Source organism: Condylura cristata, unplaced genomic scaffold, assembly GCF_000260355.1.
Source record: "Condylura cristata isolate star-nosed mole 26May11 unplaced genomic scaffold, ConCri1.0 scaffold00024, whole genome shotgun sequence".
NCBI classification, from domain to species: Eukaryota; Metazoa; Chordata; class Mammalia; order Eulipotyphla; family Talpidae; genus Condylura; species Condylura cristata.
In genome coordinates, this window is record NW_004567125.1 from 13,931,003 (window position 1) to 13,950,416 (window position 19,414).

At 47.0% G+C, this 19,414-nt stretch overlaps 1 protein-coding gene across 1 annotated transcript in view; it reads left to right on the top strand.

The window, feature by feature from the left end:
* DUSP27 (dual specificity phosphatase 27 (putative)) overlaps positions 1-14,616 on the top strand; it is a 27,807-nt gene extending 13,191 nt beyond the window's left edge. The window contains exons 3-5 of the mRNA XM_004688443.1: positions 7,097-7,328; positions 9,443-9,660; positions 11,801-14,616. Coding sequence (XP_004688500.1) covers positions 7,097-7,328; positions 9,443-9,660; positions 11,801-14,616 — 3,266 coding nt within the window. The remainder of the gene's footprint in view (positions 1-7,096; positions 7,329-9,442; positions 9,661-11,800) is intronic.
* The last annotated feature ends 4,798 nt before the right edge of the window (positions 14,617-19,414 follow it).

Here is a 19,414-nt window from a genome sequence, read left to right on the forward strand (position 1 = left end):
TTACCTATTGCCATCAGTCCCCTGCTTGAACAATCCTCCCTATACTTAATAAGTGCCTGTAATTCCATCCTTCTTGTTTTATCTCTTCAGCTAAATGCTTGAGTCTTTGAAAAATTAAATTGTGTGCTGAGTCAGCAAATAACCACCAGTGGCCTTTCACTTAATTTCCGAAGGTGACTGCAGCAAATTGCCACAAACTAAATGGCTGAGAAATGACGCAATACATTCCCCCCCCCTGCGCCTGGTGAGACCCAAGCACTGGTGTGGTGGAGTGTCCAGGCGGTGGCCGGCCCCCCCCCCCCCCCCCCAGTTTTGGAGGCCAGAAGTCTGAAATCAAGGTGTCAGTCGAACCATTCTCCCTTGACAGGTTCTAGGGAAGAACCTTTCCTTGCTGCTTCCCAGCTTCTGTGAACTCTGAATTTCTTGGCTTATGTCAGTGTAACTGCAGTGTCTCCATGGCTGTCTCCTGCCTCGTAACTTGTCCTTTATAAGGACATTTGCCCTAGGATGTAGGACCCAACCTAATGATCTCATCTCAAGATCTTTAACAAAAGTAATCACCCAAAACTCCTTTTTCCCAACTATGGTTGACTCAGAGGATCTGAGAGATAGATGTTGGGGGGTGGGCACCATTCAATGCACTGTCTATGATCCATTCTCTGCTTGGGGACGTTTCGCGTATTCTTTCTTGGGGAACCGGCATGGGCCCTTGCCAAACTCCATCACTAGATGCCAACAGTCACTGCCAACCAACCTGAGTCAGTTTAGAAATGAGCTGTCCTGGCAGGGAGAGGAGACTTAACATTCCTACCTTCTCTGTAAATCTCATTCTTGGGTGAATTAAGAACCTGAAAAAAAAAAGTGTGTAGCTAGTGGATAGAGGTATCATCTTCGTTTTGGTCTGACTGTAGGCACCGACTTCAAGTGCCTTAAATTCAAACCTAGCTACCAAGAGATGCTCCCTCTGGAGGAAAACATTTAGTGGCTCGTCCCTCTTCCAGTGAGGCAAATTTCCCCAGCGAATTCACAGATTGACACTACAATTTCAAGCTCCCCTGCCCCTGTCCTGAGGGGCAACTTGGCAGGACCCACTCCCCATATGTGCTGTCTCCATCATCCCACCCCAGACCCTACATAACAAGCTACATAATCAGTGAGCCAACCTCAGGCAGGGCTCTCCCTTATAAGGAGACCCCCTCCCCCAAGTCCCCCCATGCAGGTGGTCTGGAACCCACCTCTGCCTCTTCTTTTCCACCTCCCTACATCACTTTTTTTCCAAATAAAGGCTCAGTCTCTCTCTTTCTCTTGCCTGACTTGACTATTTTTCTGCTTCCTTTGATTTCTTGCTTTGGCTTTTTAAATAGGCATTTTCCATATCTTTGCGATGTTCTAGAATTTCTCAGAGGTCTGGTCAGGTGTCTCTCATGGCAGCACCTTCTCTCCACCTTCAGGGTGATCACCTGTGCTCTGCTGGCCTTTCTGTACTGAGCTTTGTGTGTCTGGTGGTGGCTCTGTGGCAGGAGTGGGGCACCCCGTGTCCATCGGAGTGTCCTCAGGAAACGCCTCTCCTATCACCCTTTCTCTTTTATTTCTTTTTCTGTGAAGATTTTCCCACCCTGGCTCTTTCAGGAAGCCTGCAGGAAACAGCTTGCTAAAAATCGATTTTCTTTAGTTTACTGACTTCTCTCCATCCATTGGAGCCTGAGCTTTGCCTGGGTGGTCACTTTCTCTGAAGTGAATGAGCACTTAGAGGTAGCTCTGGAGCTTGTTCCTTTCTCACAAAAGCCAAATCCAGAAACACACCCTGCCGTGTTGCCTCTGACTTCCACTTGCAAGGGCTTTCTTGAAAGGAAGTGATCGGCTGTCTGGGCAGGAGAAACGCGATGTCACTCCTTTCTGTGTCTGGACAGCCTGGCAGTTGGCTTAAAACAGCGGCTTTGAAACTTTGCTAACTGTAACACGCAGTAGGATTCAGTTCAGAGCCTATTTTCTGGCGAGTGTGAGGAAAAGTTTTCGCAAAATTATGCTTCACAACGGATGGTGCTATTATATGATAGTTCTGCCTTTCTTTTTTCTCAGAGTTGAGCATGACCCATGGAATTGATTCTGTGATACACTAAAGGGTCACAGTCTGCAGTTTTGAAAAAACACAAGCTTAAAAATGCTGCTCCACTCTCCCGCTCTTGGTTAGGAAGTCCATCAAGCCGGCTTTATTGTTTCTCTTTCAATTCACCCTCAAGGCTCTTTAGCTGCTATTTCCTGATCCTGTGATGAGGTGTGTATCGATCTTAGATCCTTTCTTTCCCAGCCTGTCTTTTTGAACAGCCAACCCTGGCTGCTTCCTAGTCGGGGCGGGTAGCGTCTCACTCCCGCTCAAGTAGGCGGATGGAGGCGCTGACTATGGTCATAAATCAAACCCCCCACGTCCCCCCACTCCCCCCACCCTCCGCTGCCGACTCACTGGCTTTGCCAATATGAACAGGCCTGTGGTTAGGTCTCTTTCTCTGCAGTCCTGCTTCTCCATGGAAAAGGAAAGAGCAGGTCTCTCCCATTAGGGTGCTTTGACTTCTGGGGGCCCATGTGCCCCCAGCTTTAAAAGCACCGGGTTTACAGCTCTCTGGCAGTTGACTCTGGAAAGCATTTATAACCCGCACTCTGCATTCCACACCGCAAGGCTTGGTTTAACATTGTTCAGGGGCAGCCAAGAACTGACACTAGGCTGGGGAGGGAACTTGACCCTCTTTTTCTCAATCACGAAACACCAACTTTTCTGAAGTGTCCTGTGTCATGTCTCCACTTGCTGACTATCAGCTGGGGTTCAATCAGCACCACCCATGAGGAGGGTGGATGTTTCACAGTCATTTCTACTTTCAAATTTTTATTTCAAATTCACCCCTATTAAAGTCAAGACCTCGGAGTTTAGGTCTGTTTAAGACAGAATCTCATTTTTCACTTGAAAACAAATCTGTACCAACTGTGGTTGCTCAGGGATATGGCACCCTCAGGCTGGGCTGGTAGATAGAAAGGGGGTGTCTGGGGGTGCCAGCTGGGTCCCTTCTGGGCCTTCTGCACTCCTGATAGGGGAGGCTCCAACTTCTCCTTTTCATCTATTTCTGTGTGAGTTGCTTGGAAGGGGGTTTCAAGATCAGAGGCCCTGGATCTGCCGAGGAGTGAAGCGAAGGGGCTTGGGGGAGAAATGAGGGCAGAAAGCTGTTATCAGCCCCACTTCACGTGAGATTTCTCTGCTAACTTCCCTACCAGGGTTTTGTTCTGAGCTTTTCTCCAAAACTCATTTCACATAATCTTGACCTTAAGAAAGGCGGTAATTATTTTATTACTAATAGTACAGGCGGTCCTCAGTATCCTCATTTCCACATCCATGGCATCAACAAAGCATGAATGGAAAGACATGTAATTTTTAGATCTATGGTAGGCAGTTCTTTATTGAACATGCACAGCTTTTCCCCCTTGTCATTATCCTCTGAACAACACAGTATAACAATTATTTATATAATGTTTATATTGTAGAGGTATAAGTACAGGGGGTGATTTAGAGTGTACTGGAGCATTGCCTAGGTTGTATGCAAATATCACCCTGTTTATAAAATGAGCACTTGCAGGTTTCCGTATATGGAAGTCCAGGTCCCAACCCCTCTGGATATGGAGAAAAGATTATATAGATACTATTAACTAATAAGTATTGCTGAAATGCAAATATGACTCAAGTTTTAATAAAATTTTACGTCTAGTTTTTTGAGATGTTGGTATCTGAAAATGAGTCAGCCCTGAATTTCCAGCTCAGAATGTCACAGGGTGGGACACAGTGGCCAGGCTTGCTGTCTCATGTCAGTATCATTTATTGTCACTTCCCAATTACAGCAATTTTGGCTGGGTCATTGATATTTTAGGTTCCACATCATTATTAGAGAAAAATGTGCTTTGCTCAAAATTCACATAACACGTGGAATTGCAGTCTCCTTTTTCTATCTCTGTTCAAAAATTTGCCCAATGTTTAAGACAATTCGAACAGGACTCCACAGGCAGCTTGTCTGACTTCTTGTGGCGTCAGCTAGGTGACCTGAGTGCTAACCTCTAAAAGGCTGTTGGCCAGGAGCGCAGCAGGGACTCCGAATTTCCTTTGGTGCTGTGCCAGCCCATCATTGCCAGGTCGTTCCTCTATGAGCAGAGCGAACTTGTGGGGCACAGAGAGCAGCCCACCTGCCTGCCCATCCGCAGGACCCTGGTAGGGCCACGATGAGGGACATCTTGCACTTTAGAGTAGAGGAACAGGGGGCAAGAGAAAAAAAATGAGCAAGATGTCCAGGGTGGGAGCCCAGTAGAGGAAGCACAGCCACAAGAAGGGGCGCCCCCACAACCACATCCACAGCTCTTTCCTCCGAAGCCTAGACTGGAGCATGTCATTCCATCACTAAACACCCACTTATGAAGCAGATGCCTACTCAGGCCTGAAAGCAGACAGGCGGTGGACACTCTGGCTGATGCTACTGTGGCCTGAAAGCAGACAGGTGACTGAGCCACAGGACACAGCATCTGCCTTCGCAGTTTCCCCAGCACCCCTAAATGGAAGAAAGCATTCCCTTTGTCTCCCATTGCTCTCCACTTGTGGGTAAAATCAGATCCAGGTTTTTATTTTTTATTTTTGTTGAAGTGACATTGATTTATAACAGTATATAGGTTTCAGGTGTACGTCATTGTAAATCAACATCCATTGTACTGTATTAGGTTCGCCACCAAAAGTCTAATTCCATCTTTCACAGTACAATTGACCCTTTTTGCCTGGCTTACCCAACCTCCCCAGATCCACATTTCTTATTTAGTGCCCCAATTCATGTATTGCTCAGCATTGTCTCATGAATACTCCTTCTCTTAGGTTCTCGATGGTTTCTGATGCAGAAACTGAGAGCATTTTCATGGAGCCTATTCACCTGTCATCAGCTATTGCTGCTAAACAGATCATCAATGAAGGTAATTTCCTCCAAGGAAGCTGAGTGGGAGCAATGAGTCTACAGGTCACCTGGAGATGGGACCTTAGGAAGGTGTCACTGTCATCTGCAGGTGGGACCTAGCAAGGTATTGATATATTTTGCAGGTGCTGCCTTATCACATTTAAGAAGGTTTCACTCATTGCTGGAGTATAAGGGATCAGAGGGGGAAAAAGCAACTGAAATAAAGTAAAAACAAAAATCAACCAATAAACCAGAGATATCCTGTGGGGGGTGGAGAGGGATCAAAACTGGGGTGGGAAGAGCACATGGGACTATGGTGATGGCACACGGGTGAAGTGGTGGGAAGTCCATGGGGGTTACAACTGAGATGGAAAAACATACAAAATGAAGAATGATGTAAAAAAAAACTAGTTTTTTTTTTTTTAAAAAAGGCAACTCTGACAACCCCTAAACTGTCACAGGACAGAGGTGGAAGTTGTCACACCATTAGCCCACAGTTCCTCTTCTCTCTGCCTCAACCACAACTCCAGATGGGTCCCCACATCTCTGCCCCATGGCTCAGCTCTAAATGTTCTCTGATCGCCATTTCAAGAGCAGCCAAATAAAAAATAATAAATAAATAAAATCTACAATCCCAGAGTGGTACTTTGTTGAAAAACGGATGACGGTGTTCCTGGTTCCGGCTTCCACGTTGCCCTCCTGGCTCTCCAGGGCTCCTACAGAACAAATGTGACAGTTTCTCTTCTACCTACTCCTACTGAAAATAGCTCTTCTTTAATCCATGTCAAAAAACCAACCAACAGACTCCCAAAGCCTCATTAAAGTATACAGCACTGTCTTTTTCATCTATTTCTCCAGCTGGTGGTTGTTTTGATTTCTTCCCTTTCCAGGCTAGAAACAAGTGACCCCGCCCCTCATCCCCCTGGACACTGGCTTTCCCAGGTCTCTGGGTCATGCTCAACTTGTTCCATCCCATCTCTCTCCCTGCATCAAATCTCCCCTAATGCCCCAATCTGAGGTCTCCTCAGAACACAGCAAACCCCTGTTTTGCTCTCCTCTATTCACACTCTGTGGCAGAGGCAGACTTTCATGAAATCAGAAAACTCTTCAATGTACCATTGCACCCACTGACCATTAGTCAGCAGGACAGTGTTCTGAAGTATCCCTGGATATGTTCTCTCTTTACAATATCCATCTATTTCTTCCCCCACCCTTCAGTCATTAAGACTAATGAAACATAGGCTTAATGCCTCAGAGAAGGGGCATGGAGATCAGAGCTAGGGAGAAACAAGGCATTGCTATGCCTTAAGATTCAGTCTGAGTGTGGAGTGTCCATAGCAGACACCTGCCTACATTCTGTGAAGGGCAGGGCCAAACTACTTGCCAAATGTGGCTGCTCTTTATCCACTGGGAAAGAGATGGTGTTGGCTAGAGGCTATGGAGAACATGGAGGATGCCCCTTTTCTGCCCAGGTCCGTTTTTCTTCTCTCTATTCAGTGTTCTGGTTACCAAGTGCTCTCCCCTATTTTTTTTTTTTTTCCTGTCAGAGGGCAGGGAGGCTGAGGATCATGGACATTTATACAGAGAGGAGCAGACAATCTATGACATAAATAAGTAAATTGAATGTGTATTTCAAGGTGATCTGGTATAAATGCTCACTGACTGGTTTCCTCTTCCCAGTGTTATTTGCATTCCATATGTGAAGGAGTCAAACTAATAGAGTGAGTGATGTTATGAAGAGTGACATTTATTCATTTGGTAAATGCTCTGGCAATCCACTTTGTGTGGGGCACTGCGAATTATAAATATGAATAGAAATAGTTTGTAAGGACCCCCATCTCAAAAATGTCAGCCAGTTTAGAGAACTACGGCAGTGAGTAAGGGAGGCTGGTTCCCCTTCACACACCCCTATACACCTGAGCTGCTGAGGGTCTGTGCCACAGGCGCACAGAGCAGTGTGCCCTCCCCCACCCCCAGGTCTCTGTTAAGTCCTTCCTGGATGATCTGGTGGCATTCTGACCCACACCCAGAGTCCTGACAGTAAACTGGCCAAGCGTGGGTTCTCTTACAGAGCAGGGAAGGCTGCTGGGTCCCTGTCTCTGTGATGACAATGCTGCCTGTACCCTCAGAACTCAAGCCTCGGGGGGCCAGAGCGGAGACTGAGTGTCCAGGCATGTTGGAGTCTGCAGAGCAGCTGCTGGTGGAGGACCTGTACAACCGAGTCAGGGAGAAGATGGACGACACCAGCCTGTACAACACCCCGAGCATCCTGGACCTGCAGCGGTCCTTGCTCCAAGACCGCCAAGAGGCCCCCTGGAATGAGGTGGATGAAGTCTGGCCCAACATCTTCATAGCTGAGAAGTGAGTCTCACTGCTAGGAGGGGGGCGCCCTTGCCCTGCCCTTCTGGGGGATTCCTGGGGGAGAGGAGATTCCTGCAGTTTTCCCAGCAATCTGGGGCTGCCTGACCACTCATCCAGTCCCCAACTTGGAGGAAGGCCCCATCCCCCTGCACACAGGGATGCCCAGGTAAATGCTGGCACTATTCCTTGTCCTCCTTCCTCCTGCCAGGCTCTCCATCATAGTCTTGTGCTCCCTCCCCTTTGGTGCTTTCTCTGGGCCTCCCTTCCTGCCACACCCCACTATCACCAGCAGCCCACGACAGCCCCACCACCATAGAATGAAACATTTGGAGTCATTGAACTTAGTGATTTTTACATGCATTTTCCAAAATATGAAAATGTTCCTATAATTGCATGTGGATACACAGGCTACCTTATGCATATCCCTTTGCATAGAACAAATGAGAAACAAAGTGGTAAGACGGTAATAGTACTTCTGTCTGGAGGTGGTGCTAGCAGTGATTTTTATTTTCTATTTTAGCTTTCTTTAAAATTAGACAGATTTCCTAGAGTAAACATTAGATGTTTCTATAATCAGAATAGATGTTACTTTTTAAAAGTTCATCAGTGGTTTTCAAGGCAAAATAAGAAACAACTCGCTTATATCTTTCTCCATCAGGGTCTTGCCAGTCCGTAATTAGGACTAACAGACTGATTTGTGAAACTAATTTTTGTCGCTCCATTGACAAATTAATAAAGTGTCCTCCCAGCATACGTATCTCCAGAAGCAAAGGAGGGACTTTAGGACTTCCAGGGAAAGCAGCAGGGAAAATATCTTTGGACATTGGGTCTTGTGCTGCACCGTGGGCTAATTAGTTGTCCAGAACCTGATTCTCAGAGCTGGGCACCAAGTCCTCAGTAACCTCTAATTAGATCTGTAGCTGGAGAGACAGCCACACCATGGTCACCAGGGACCCCAGGTCCCTCTAGATGTCCCCAGCCAGAGGCAGCTCCTCCTGCATGGGCAGTCCTTCAGGCCTCTTCCAGCTAAGCTCTATTTTTTTTTTAAAGATTTTATTTACTTATACAGAACTGGGGTACAGGCTAGAGATGCGGAGGGTGAGAGGACTCACCAGAGACAGAGCAGGGAGCAGAGAGGGCAGATCTACGAAGTACACTGCTGAGGGGAGCGGCGGGCGGGTCAGGAGAGGTCTGCCGCACCATGTGGAGCTACTCCGGGGCAGGCGGGAATCGAACTCATGAGGAAGTGGCTTAAGCTTCTCAGTGCTGTGCTTTAACCGGCTGTGCCACCAGGGTGGGCCTAAGCTCTATTTATTCAGCAGAAACAGAAAGAGCTCTGATCTAGAAACCAAAACGCTAGTTCTTATTCAGAGTCTTTTTCTCTTTTCAGTTTTGGGAAGTCATGATGGATAATCTGTTATCTTAAAATGGGAGTAAAAGTCGTGAGTTTTTGTAACCTTATAATCTGTGCTTTAATGGAAATCAAGTTTTATTTTTTAAAGTATGGTTCAATGTATCCATATACTCCTTTATAAAAGTCAGATTTCAAGAAAATTTCTAAGGCAGGCATAATGTAAAGGCTAATATTTTCTGGCAGTCCTTCTTTCCCAAAAGGTAAACTTTATCGGAGGTGTTTTAAAGTTCTGTCAAATTAGGCACAAAGATAAAAGAGTTGTTCTCTGCACCTTTAAAGTTCCCTATGGAAATAATATAAAACAATGCATGGGAAGGACTATGAAAGTGTAGCATGTCAGATCAAAATGAACCACTAATTTTATTATTATTTTTGTCTACCACTTTTGGTTCTTGATAAATATCCATTCGCAAGACATGGGGTTTTCAATTTTGGGCCATTCAAGGACTACACGTGCGTTTTGCTCTCCTCTTCCTCCTGACTCTCCCACCCAGCTCCCAGTCCCTTCTCTCTCCTGCTGGAATCAAGCCACTCACCTGTTTTCATAATCGTATTTGCAGCAAGTCCTAGACACAACCAGAAGCCGAGAATCCCTAGCTGTGGCCCTTCTGACCCTGACAAAGGAGGCTCCCAATCATTGCACAATGCCTGCTTCTTGGCTCTGTCCCTTGCAAAGATGTCCCTTCCTCTTTTCCCCCAGGAGTGTGGCTGTGAATAAGGGGAGGCTGAAGAGGCTGGGAATCACCCACATCCTGAATGCTGCTCATGGCACCGGCGTCTATACTGGGCCTGAATTCTACACCGGCCTGGAGGTCCAGTACTTAGGTGTGGAGACCGATGACTTTCCTGAGGTGGACATCTCCCAGCATTTCCGGAAGGCTGCTGAGTTCCTTGATGAAGCGCTGCTGACATATAGAGGTGCAGGGCATGGGCTGGGGTGTGGTTTCCACCTGCTCCAGGCTGCTAGGATTGTACCGAGGAGAAAGCAACCTGGGGAACACTGCAAACACCGCCAGTTGATCTGCCATGTCTGGGAGTCATTGTCCTAAGAAGGTTGTTGTTGCCATTTAGGGAAAAGCAGTAATTCGTCAGCAAGAAATTATTGAGGGCTAACTCATGTCTGGAACCGTTCTAGACACTGTGATGGTAGACAAAGCTTCTGGCTTTTGACTTTCACCTGTAATGAGAGTAGAGAATATTAAAAAGAACAAAACAAAGTCAGATGGTGGTCAGTATGAGGCAGAGACATAACTGGGGTGGTGTATTAGGTTGGCTGTCTTCTTGAAGGAAGAAGGCTTCTCAGAGAAGGGGGTTTTGAAGCTGAATGATCAGAAGGAATTAATCGTGGGAAAAACTGGAAGAACATTGCTGGCCAAGGGCAGTGCTATTGCAGAGATCCCAAGGTGGAAGAAACTTGGTGTGTTCAGGAATTCCCTGGAGAGTGTGGATTTGCGTGGCGGGTGAAGGTTAGACGGGTAGGGATCCTATTAGATAGGAAGTTGAAGGCCAAGTCAAGGGGACTGAAAGGTACATCGATCTGAGCTACATTTCAGAAAACACCCTCCCTGGGCTTGGAAGTCTAGGGTGGTGTAAGGGGACACGACAGTCATCACTGTAGTGCAGGTAAGAAGTGAAGGATACTTGCCCACCAAGAGTCCGGAGGGAGGTCTTGTTGGGCCCCTGGCTACATTTTAACAACTATTAGGATGAAGTCATAGAAGACAGGTCATTCACATTCATGAAGAATGCAACTCACGGGGGGGGGGGTGTCTTACGCATTGTACAGTAGAATTGAGGCTTGTCAAGTTATCTGTTAGGTTATAAGAATGACTTATATCTATCTAAAACATTCACGGAAACTTGTGAAGCTATCCTTATTGTTAAAAAAAAAAATGCTTTGAGAGCTATATCTTAACAGCAGTTTTTAAAAAGCTTTAAAATGTCAGTTGAGGCCCTCCCTGGTGGCGCAGCGGGTTAAGGCGCGGCACTAAAAAGCTTAAGCCACTTCACATGAGTTCGATTCCCGCCTGCCCCGGAGGTGACCACATGGCGAGGCAGACCTCTCCTGATCTGCCCACTGCTCCCCTCAGCAGTGTACTTCGTCGATCTGCTGTTCTACTCCCCTCTCTGTCTCTGGTGAATCTTCTCACCATCCACATCTCTGGCCTGTACCCCAGTTCCATATGAATAAATAAATAAATCTTTAAAAAAATTTCAGTTGATGTTAAAGACAATTAAATTCTTTTGTTACATATCCACCCACAGTACAAGTGTAGAAAGTGTAGACAGTGCCAGTGAAGGTCCTACAGCCTGGGTGAGGGGTAAGGGCTCCCCTCTACTCCTGTGGGCCAGTCCCAACCTAATTTATTTGCTCTATCCTGACCCAAAAAAAAGAAAGAAGAACTCAATCAAAATGGAAAGAATGGCTACTAAATAAGGAAATGAAAAGATGTTCCAGTAATGATTGACTGAGAATAGCCAGGAAAAGAAAAAAATATATGATATGTGCTCTTAAAGATTTTTGTATAAAAGACCTGGTTAATACAGATGTGTTCGTTACTGACCTTCCAGAGTATGACCACTGGAAGCTGGTCACAGAAAGGTGGGCTTTCCTGGAATATATGAAAGAATTTTCCCCAAATTAGAGTGATCTAAATATGGAGTGAAGGGGTGTGTGTGTGTGTGTGTGATTGTAAGAGAGGGAGTGCACTGAACTGTGCACTCCAGGGAGTCTTAGGAATTATCCCCATTCCTTTTTGCCTTTCTTTCTCCTATTCTTTTATTTCTCTTCACTCTGATGCTTAGTGTGGTGGAGTGAAAGTCAAAAAGTGCTTCAGGGTTTCAAAAGTGGGGGCAGGGGGTATTTCCTTGCCCTCCACGCCCACCCCCTCTCCTCCCGATGTTCACCATTGCAGACAGGATGTCCACCAGTGGGGTGTGAGTGTGGAGGAGCGCCAGAAGGGAAGCTGGCACATTCAACCCAGCACTCCAAAAACAGTACTTGAAAAGAAAAAAAAAAAACCAGCATCGCGTTATCTCTTTCTTGCTTTCTTTTCAGGGAAAGTCCTGGTCAGCAGCGAGATGGGCATCAGCCGGTCAGCAGTGCTGGTGGCTGCCTACCTGATGATCTTCCACAACATGAGCATCCTAGAAGCCTTGATGACCCTGCGGAAGAAGCGCGCCATCTACCCCAATGATGGCTTCCTGAAACAGCTCCGGGAGCTCAACGAGAAGCTAATGGAGGAGAGGGAAGAAGACTGTGACCCCGAGGGGGGAACAGATGAGGCCTCAGAGGGCGAGGATGCAGGGAGCACTGCCAGGGCCAGAGTGCAGGCCTTCACTGTGGAGGAGGAGGACGATGCCGCCAGCCACCTGAGTGGCTCCTCCATGGGGAAGGCCAGTAGTCAAGCCTCCAGGCCCCACACCGTCCTGGACCAAGATGAGAAGAAACACCATGAGCACTGGGAGAAGGAGCAGGGCCGCCCTGCGGGCAAGACCCCCCAGGGCGGGGATGGCAGGCGCTCAGCTTCCTCTGGCTGGGGTGGAGAGGAACCCGAGGACGAGGACGTGGAGAGCATCATCCGGGAGTGGCAGAGCCGAAATGAGAGGTACCAGGCCCAAGGGCACCGGAGGTGGGATCGAGAGGAAGAGGAAGAGGAGAGTGACGCTGACTCCTTTGTGGGGAGAAGACGGAGGCACACGGTGAGTGAGAGCAGCAGCTCAGAGAGCGTGAGCAGCCATGACATTCAGGTCCTGAAGCAGCAGCTAGAGATGAGCCGCCAGAGGCAGGGTGGGAGGCGCCGTGCTGACTCTGTGTCCACAGAGAGCACCTGGGATGTGTGGAACCAGAGGCTGCTGGAGATCGAGAAGGAAGCTTCCCGGGAGTACCGCTCCAGGAGAAGGAGAGAGAAAGGGGACACGGACTCTGAGGTGGGGAGCAGCGTGAGCGAGGATGACAAGGACAGCGTGTCCTCGGAGGCCAGCTCTTTCTATAACTTCTGTAGCAAGAATAAGGACAAGCTCACTGCCCTGGAAAGGTGGAAGATCAAGAGAATCCAATTTGGGTTTCATAAGAGAGATTCGGAGGCAGGAGACAGCAGCAGTGAGCAAGGCACAGAGCAGGCGGAGAAGAGCCCCTCGGATGTCAACCTGACGGCCTACCAGGCCTGGAAGCTCAAGCACCAGAAAAAGGTGGGCAGCGAGAACAAGGAGGAGGTGGTGGACCTTGGCAAGGTAGAGGACACAGCCTCAGCCAAGAAGAGACAGCGGAGGCTAGAGCTGTTGGAGAGGAGCAGGCAGACGCTAGAGGAGAGTCAGTCCATGGGCAGCTGGGAGGCAGACCGCTCGGTCGCCAGCGGGAGCATCCCCCTGTCCGCCTTCTGGTCTGCAGCTCCCTCGGGCACTGCTGATGGGGACACCACGTCAGTCCTCAGTGCCCAGAGCCGCAGTTCCCATCCATCTCAGGCTGTAAGCCACCTAGGCGGCTGCTTGACCCCTAATCCCACCACACCCCTGCCAAACTTACCCGTCGGGCCTGGAGACACCATTTCCATCGCCAGTATCCAGAACTGGATTGCCAATGTCGTCAGTGAAACTCTCGCACAGAAGCAAAATGAAATGCTGCTGCTGTCCCGCTCACCATCCGCTGCAAGTATGAGCGTGGCACCAGCAGCCAGCTGCCTGGGGGATGACCATGTCTCCATGCTTAGTGGACAGAGTGGCTCCGCCCTGGGTGGCTGCCCACGGCCTCAAAGCCTCGTAAGATCCGGCAGCGACACAACTTCTGTGCTGTCATCCAGCACCACTCCCAGCTCCAGAGCTGAACAAACAGGAGGCAGAGTAAGGGGGACCAGCAAGCCCATCTACAACCTCTTTGCTGACAATGTCAACCTAAAGGAACTTGACCGGAAGGAGAGGGAGATGCAAATGGAGCTGAGGGAGAAAATGTCTGAATATAAACTAGAGAAGTTGGCCTCCGACAACAAACGCAGCTCCCTTTTCAAGAAAAAGAAGGTGAAGGAAGATGAGGACAATGACTCTGGTGACAGGGGTGAGGACACTGACAGTGCTGTAGGGAGCTTGTGGTATTCTTCCCGCAGCAATTCCCAAAAACCTGATACAGACATCTCCTCCTCTTTGGCGGTCCCAGGAAGTGGCTATGGAGGTGGCAGCGGGCCCAACAGAGAGACAGATAGCAGTATTAGTAAGTGGCTCAGTGGCCTCAGGACAGAGGAGAGATCTCCTCCCCCAAGTGATTGTTCTGGAAGCTCCAGGGGGAGGTACACGAGATCTTCACTGCTCCGGGAGACAGAATCCAAATCCTCCAGTTATAAGTTCTCTAAATCTCAGTCAGAGGAACGGGACACCTCCTCCTTTCACGAAGCCAATGGTAACTCTGTGAGAAGCATCTCCCGTTTCTCTTCTTCTTCTACCCGGGAGGGCCGGGAGATGCACAAGTTCTCCAGGTCCAAGTTCAGTGAGACCGCCAGCTCCCGAGAGGAGAGCCCGGAGCCCTACTTCTTCCGCAGGACTCCCGAGCCCTCCGGAGGGGAAGAATCTCCAGAACCCCGGGATCCTAGCTGGGCAAGACCCAGGGACTGGGAAGATGGGGAAGAGTCATCCAAGTCAGACTTTTCTGAGTTTGGAGCCAAGAGGAAATTCACACAGAGCTTCATGAGGTCTGAAGAGGAGGGAGAGAAAGAGAGGGTGGAAAACAGAGAAGAAGGGAGGTTTGCTTCAGGGCGGCGGTGCCAGTATCGAAGAAACACTGACAGGGAGGAAGAGGAGGAAATGGACGATGAAGCCATCATCGCCGCGTGGAGACGACGGCAAGAAGAGACCCGGACTAAAATGCAGAGAAGGAGGGAGGATTAAGCAGGGTGAGGGGTCTGGGAGAGGCAGTACAGTTTAGCACAGGGCTGAGCATGCATCACCACCACCCGCCAGGGGACAAGGAGTGGAAAGGATCACCTGGCAGGGCAGAGCCAAAATGAGCAGCACTAGGGAGGACACTGGAGGGGTGGAGGAGAGGAGAGGTTCTAACGCTGGGCCAACTGACATTTGTTGTCACCCAAAGCCCTTGAAGCACTGACACTTAATTCGTGTATTTGATCATGGACATCACACAGGATATGCAGGTTAGCCTGCAAAGGCTGGATGGTGGTTGAGAACCCAGTTTATGTCCTGTGAATATAAGACATGATTCAGCATGTAGAGGCTTTGTACAGGGACCCAGGAAACCTGTTTGTGGCAAGTCTGACTTCTCCTACTAGTACGAAGTTCTGATTGTTTCTTTTGAACATTTGGATCTCCATTAAACTGGTATGTTGTCAAAATAGTCTTCTTCATTCTAGTCACTTTTAGCTCTTTGGATATTAGACTGGCTTTCATGAACCAGTTTCACCTTGTTCTACAAAGACTGTCTCCAGACAAAACCACTCTCATTGCCATATGGAAAATTCTATTGTGTCCATGCTGCAATGCAATGGAAAGACACTAGGTGGACTCCGGTGAGTAATAGGGAACTAGGGAGAAAACAGATTTTATTGCATTGACTGTGGCATGATAAAGGGGGAGAAAGGGCCCCTCTGGGAAGGCAGAAAAACAAAAGCAAACTATATAGGGGAAAGAAGACAGCATGTCCAATACAAGGAGATGGAGACACGGTTTCATGAGAGCTGTGGTTATCCTTGCTGCTCATTCCTTGGAGGATTGTTGGACAAAGCTGCCCACTCTCCCGGACCCCTTCCCTGCACTCTGGAGGGGCTGTGTGGCTGAGAATTCTCCAGCCTCTATTGCATTTTTTGCCCCTCCAAAACACAAGTTGGGTTGCTGAAGCAAGCAGATATATTTTGAACACTTAACAACAAGCATGGGTAAATTGGTTTCTACGGTTCCTTTCAAGATGCAGAACTTGCAGGATTGGAAAACAGGCATGTACCATGCAGGGGACCCAAGTGTCTTGACCCATCAGAAATCTAATTCAAGAGACACAGCTTGAAAAAATGTACAAAATGAAGAATTATGTAAAAGTAAATAAATATATTTAAATTTAAAAAAAAAAGAGAGACACAGCTGACTCTGAGATAATTAATAGGAGGGAAGAGGAATAAGAAGGAATCCACCAAGGGGATGAATAGGCAGCAATTGTTAATCATGTGCTCATGTCATGGGACATGGAAATTAAGAAGATTCCCACATGGAAATAAATATAGTGATAAAAATATCAAGGCAAAGGGAGTAGACTTGAGCTCAAACCCAGAACTGCATATAACTGCTGTCAAGGCAACTGAATTAACTTGCCCACCTTCACTCTTTTTTTTTTACATTTTGACAGTTTTTGTGGCTTAATGCTGTTTTTTATAACAGTTTATTTTTACATCATTTTGTACATTTTTTTTCCATCTCAATTGTAATCCCCGTGGGTTTCCCATCACCAAGTCACCCGTGTGCCATCACCATAATCCCGTGCACTTCTCCCCTCACCCCCCCGTTTTTGATCCCATTCCCCACTCTACCCCTGCAAAATGTCTCTGGTATATTGTTGTTCATTATTTTTGTTATTTTCTCACTTGGTCCATTATACTTCTGCTATGAGTGAAACCATCTGGTATTTTTCTTTCTCTTTCTGGCTTATCTCACTAAGCTCCTTCCAAGTTGCTGCAAAAGACATGTGTTTCTCTTTTTTGGTTGCTGAGTAATATTCCATTGTACATTTGTACCACATCTTTTTTATCCAGTCATCTACTTTTGGGCATTTGGGCTGCTTCCATGTTTTTCCAATTGTAAATAAAGCAGCAATAAACATGGGGGTGCAGGTATCTTTTTCAATCAATGTTTTTGTGTCTTTTGGGTAGATACCTAGGAGTTGCCCACCTTCACTCTTAATATGCAGCTTCTCAGTTCAAAGGTTGATGTCAACCATCTCTCCAACCTTGACAGAGAGGAAGAATAGACCTTGAGAAAGTGCTGCTAAGCCTTAGTCCCATTCACCCCTTTCCTTTGTCCTTTGATCATTTTACTTCAGTCGGCTTAGTCCCTACTTCCCCACGTTCAACAGGTCATTCTCATTGTACAAAACAGTATCCAACACACCCTCTTCGGAAGGCTGATTGTGGCCCATTTTACCTTCTGGCTGAGCTCATGTCATCTATCGTACCATTCCTATGGGGACGTCTCTGAGCTAGGCACAGACAATCAAGTGGGCATCCATTCCAGGTTTTGGAGGGAAGGATGAGAAGGGGAAGCCAGAGAGTAGTCAAGGTCAAGGTCTAGACACTTGCCTTTGCTTGCTGTGTCTCCCAGGAAAGCTCCTTGAGGGTGTTGTATCCAGAGATACAATCCAGAGTCAGTTTATTTCTGCAATCCCACTTTATACTGGGGCCACATATCAATAGAAATTTTATGTGACTTGTGATGAGCTTGAAGGAATTGCTGCGATTTGAAGTCCTAGGATCCCAAGTATGACTTCTGATTTAGAATAACCTAGGATGCTAGTTTGTATTCTACCATCCAGTCTCTGAATGGCATTAGAAGGGATGTGTCCCTCTCTTATCCGATCATCCCTCCCCTGGGCCCAGAATCTAAGAATTATTTTGCTGTGCTTCACCAGCTTGTTTTCTTTAATTATGTCTATTATGCAAATGAGTGAAACTATCTGGTAACTTTCACTTTCTGACTTACTTCACTTAGCATAATCACCTCAAGATCCATCCATTTTGTCCCAAAGACACTATTTCATCTTTATAAATAGCTGAGTCATGCCCCCTTGTCATTATTCCTTTCCTGTACCACATCATCCACCCATGTCAGTGACGCACCAACCAAATGCTTTTCTGTGCCTCTTCTCACTGCTCTGCCTAGGCTCCCTCCCACCCCAACATACACACTATCTCCTGGCTCAGGTCCTACTATCCTCCAGGTTTACCTCCTCTTCCAGCCACGTGAGTCACTTTCTCCTCTGAAATCACAGAGCATTTTGTTTGCATGGATTTTGGGTGCTTCCTACCACCTGCCCTTTAATAATAGGATAAGAATTTTTAACTTTTAGGATTATCTTGGGGTTATTACTAAGTAAGACATTAGTTCAATATGCCTAGCCAGTTCATGGTCTACAAAAGAATTTAGTAACTAAATTGTACATGGGCTATGTGCAGTTCTAAAATTCTAACAATGGAGTGTTTACTTATAACAATGGAGTGTTTAATTATCATTAAAGACACTATGTGATAAAGTGTCACAGCTTTAGAATCTAACTGAAAAGCAACCACCACTTTCTTAAGTGTTTACCATGTTTTCCAGAAACTACCTTAGCATGGGTTATATACTTTAGTCTTTTCATTTTTTACTTCATTTCCTAAATCATATGACATGCTAAGCATTGTGAAAGACCCTGGGAATTCAACAGAAATCAAGATAGATAAGAACTTACCCTCAGGGAGCTAATACTTTATTAAAGGAGATGAGCAGTTAACAAGGAATTTAGAATGTTTAGAATGTTGCTTATATATTTTTTTTAATTGCCTATTTGTCTGTCTGCCTTTCCCTACCAGAGTGGAAGCTCCATGGGTAGCAGTTGTTTATTCCATATCTCCAGAACCTAGAAGCCACACTGAGCAAGGGCCCCCCCGCAAAGGGGCAGGAGACAGGGGTACTCTGAGAGGACTAGACAGAGAAACTGATGGGAGAAACCATGGTGGGTAGGGAATGGATGGTCTTGCTTTGGAGAGGGTGGTCAGGGAAGCTCTCTCTGAGTTTAGAATACTAGAATATTTAGGCTGAGTGCTACACGATAAGAAGGAGCCAGTCAGAGAGTCACACCAAGACCCTGAGGCTTAGAGAGATCTATAATGAGTGACCTAAGTCCGGGTGGCTACTGTGTCAAAGCCAAAATTCAAATGGAGACCATCTGATTACAGAGCAGTTGAGCCTTAGACTGTAGCTGACAACTATGAAGTATGTAGGACAATGACTGACACCTAAAAGTTGTAAAAGAAGATATTTTACATCCTTGTTAGCAGACAGACAGAGGAACAACTCCGGGTACCCTAAACCTTCACATTTAAAAAGGTTCGGCCATCCACTGCCTACAGAAAAAGCATACTCTTGCTGTGTGATACCTTTAACAGAAAAGAACTTTAATGCAACTGTATGCAATAGAGAGAAGAAAAAGGATATCATTTCCCAATGACACACTCAGTTACCTATCTCCTCCTGGGTAAATGTCCAGCCAAAAAGGGTGACCCAAAGCAGGACACTTAGACCTGAAAACCTGCCACAAGTCTAAGGCAATTTCTGGTGGGGAAACACAGGAGAGGGACAGAAAGGACCAGACAAGTTTGGGACAAAAGGAGCAAAACAGAGCACAAATCAAGATAAGAGCTGCTATTGTCAGCTGTCACCAATCCCTCACCCACATTTCTTCTAAGTATCTTTACCTGTATTCAAGTCAGGGACCCATGTCGACAAGTCCAAGGTTGAGAAGCAAGTAGGGCTTTTTCTTCACATGTCTCCACATGCTTCATGTTCCTCTTCCAAGTCTTTCTCCCCAAGTCCTTTCTAGCAGCCAGTTCCCATCTGCTCCCCACTTCCTTAGCTGGGGAAGGAAACATGGAGCCTCCCTTTTCTATGGAGATTACACAGTTACATACAGGACCATATTATAAGTTTTAAA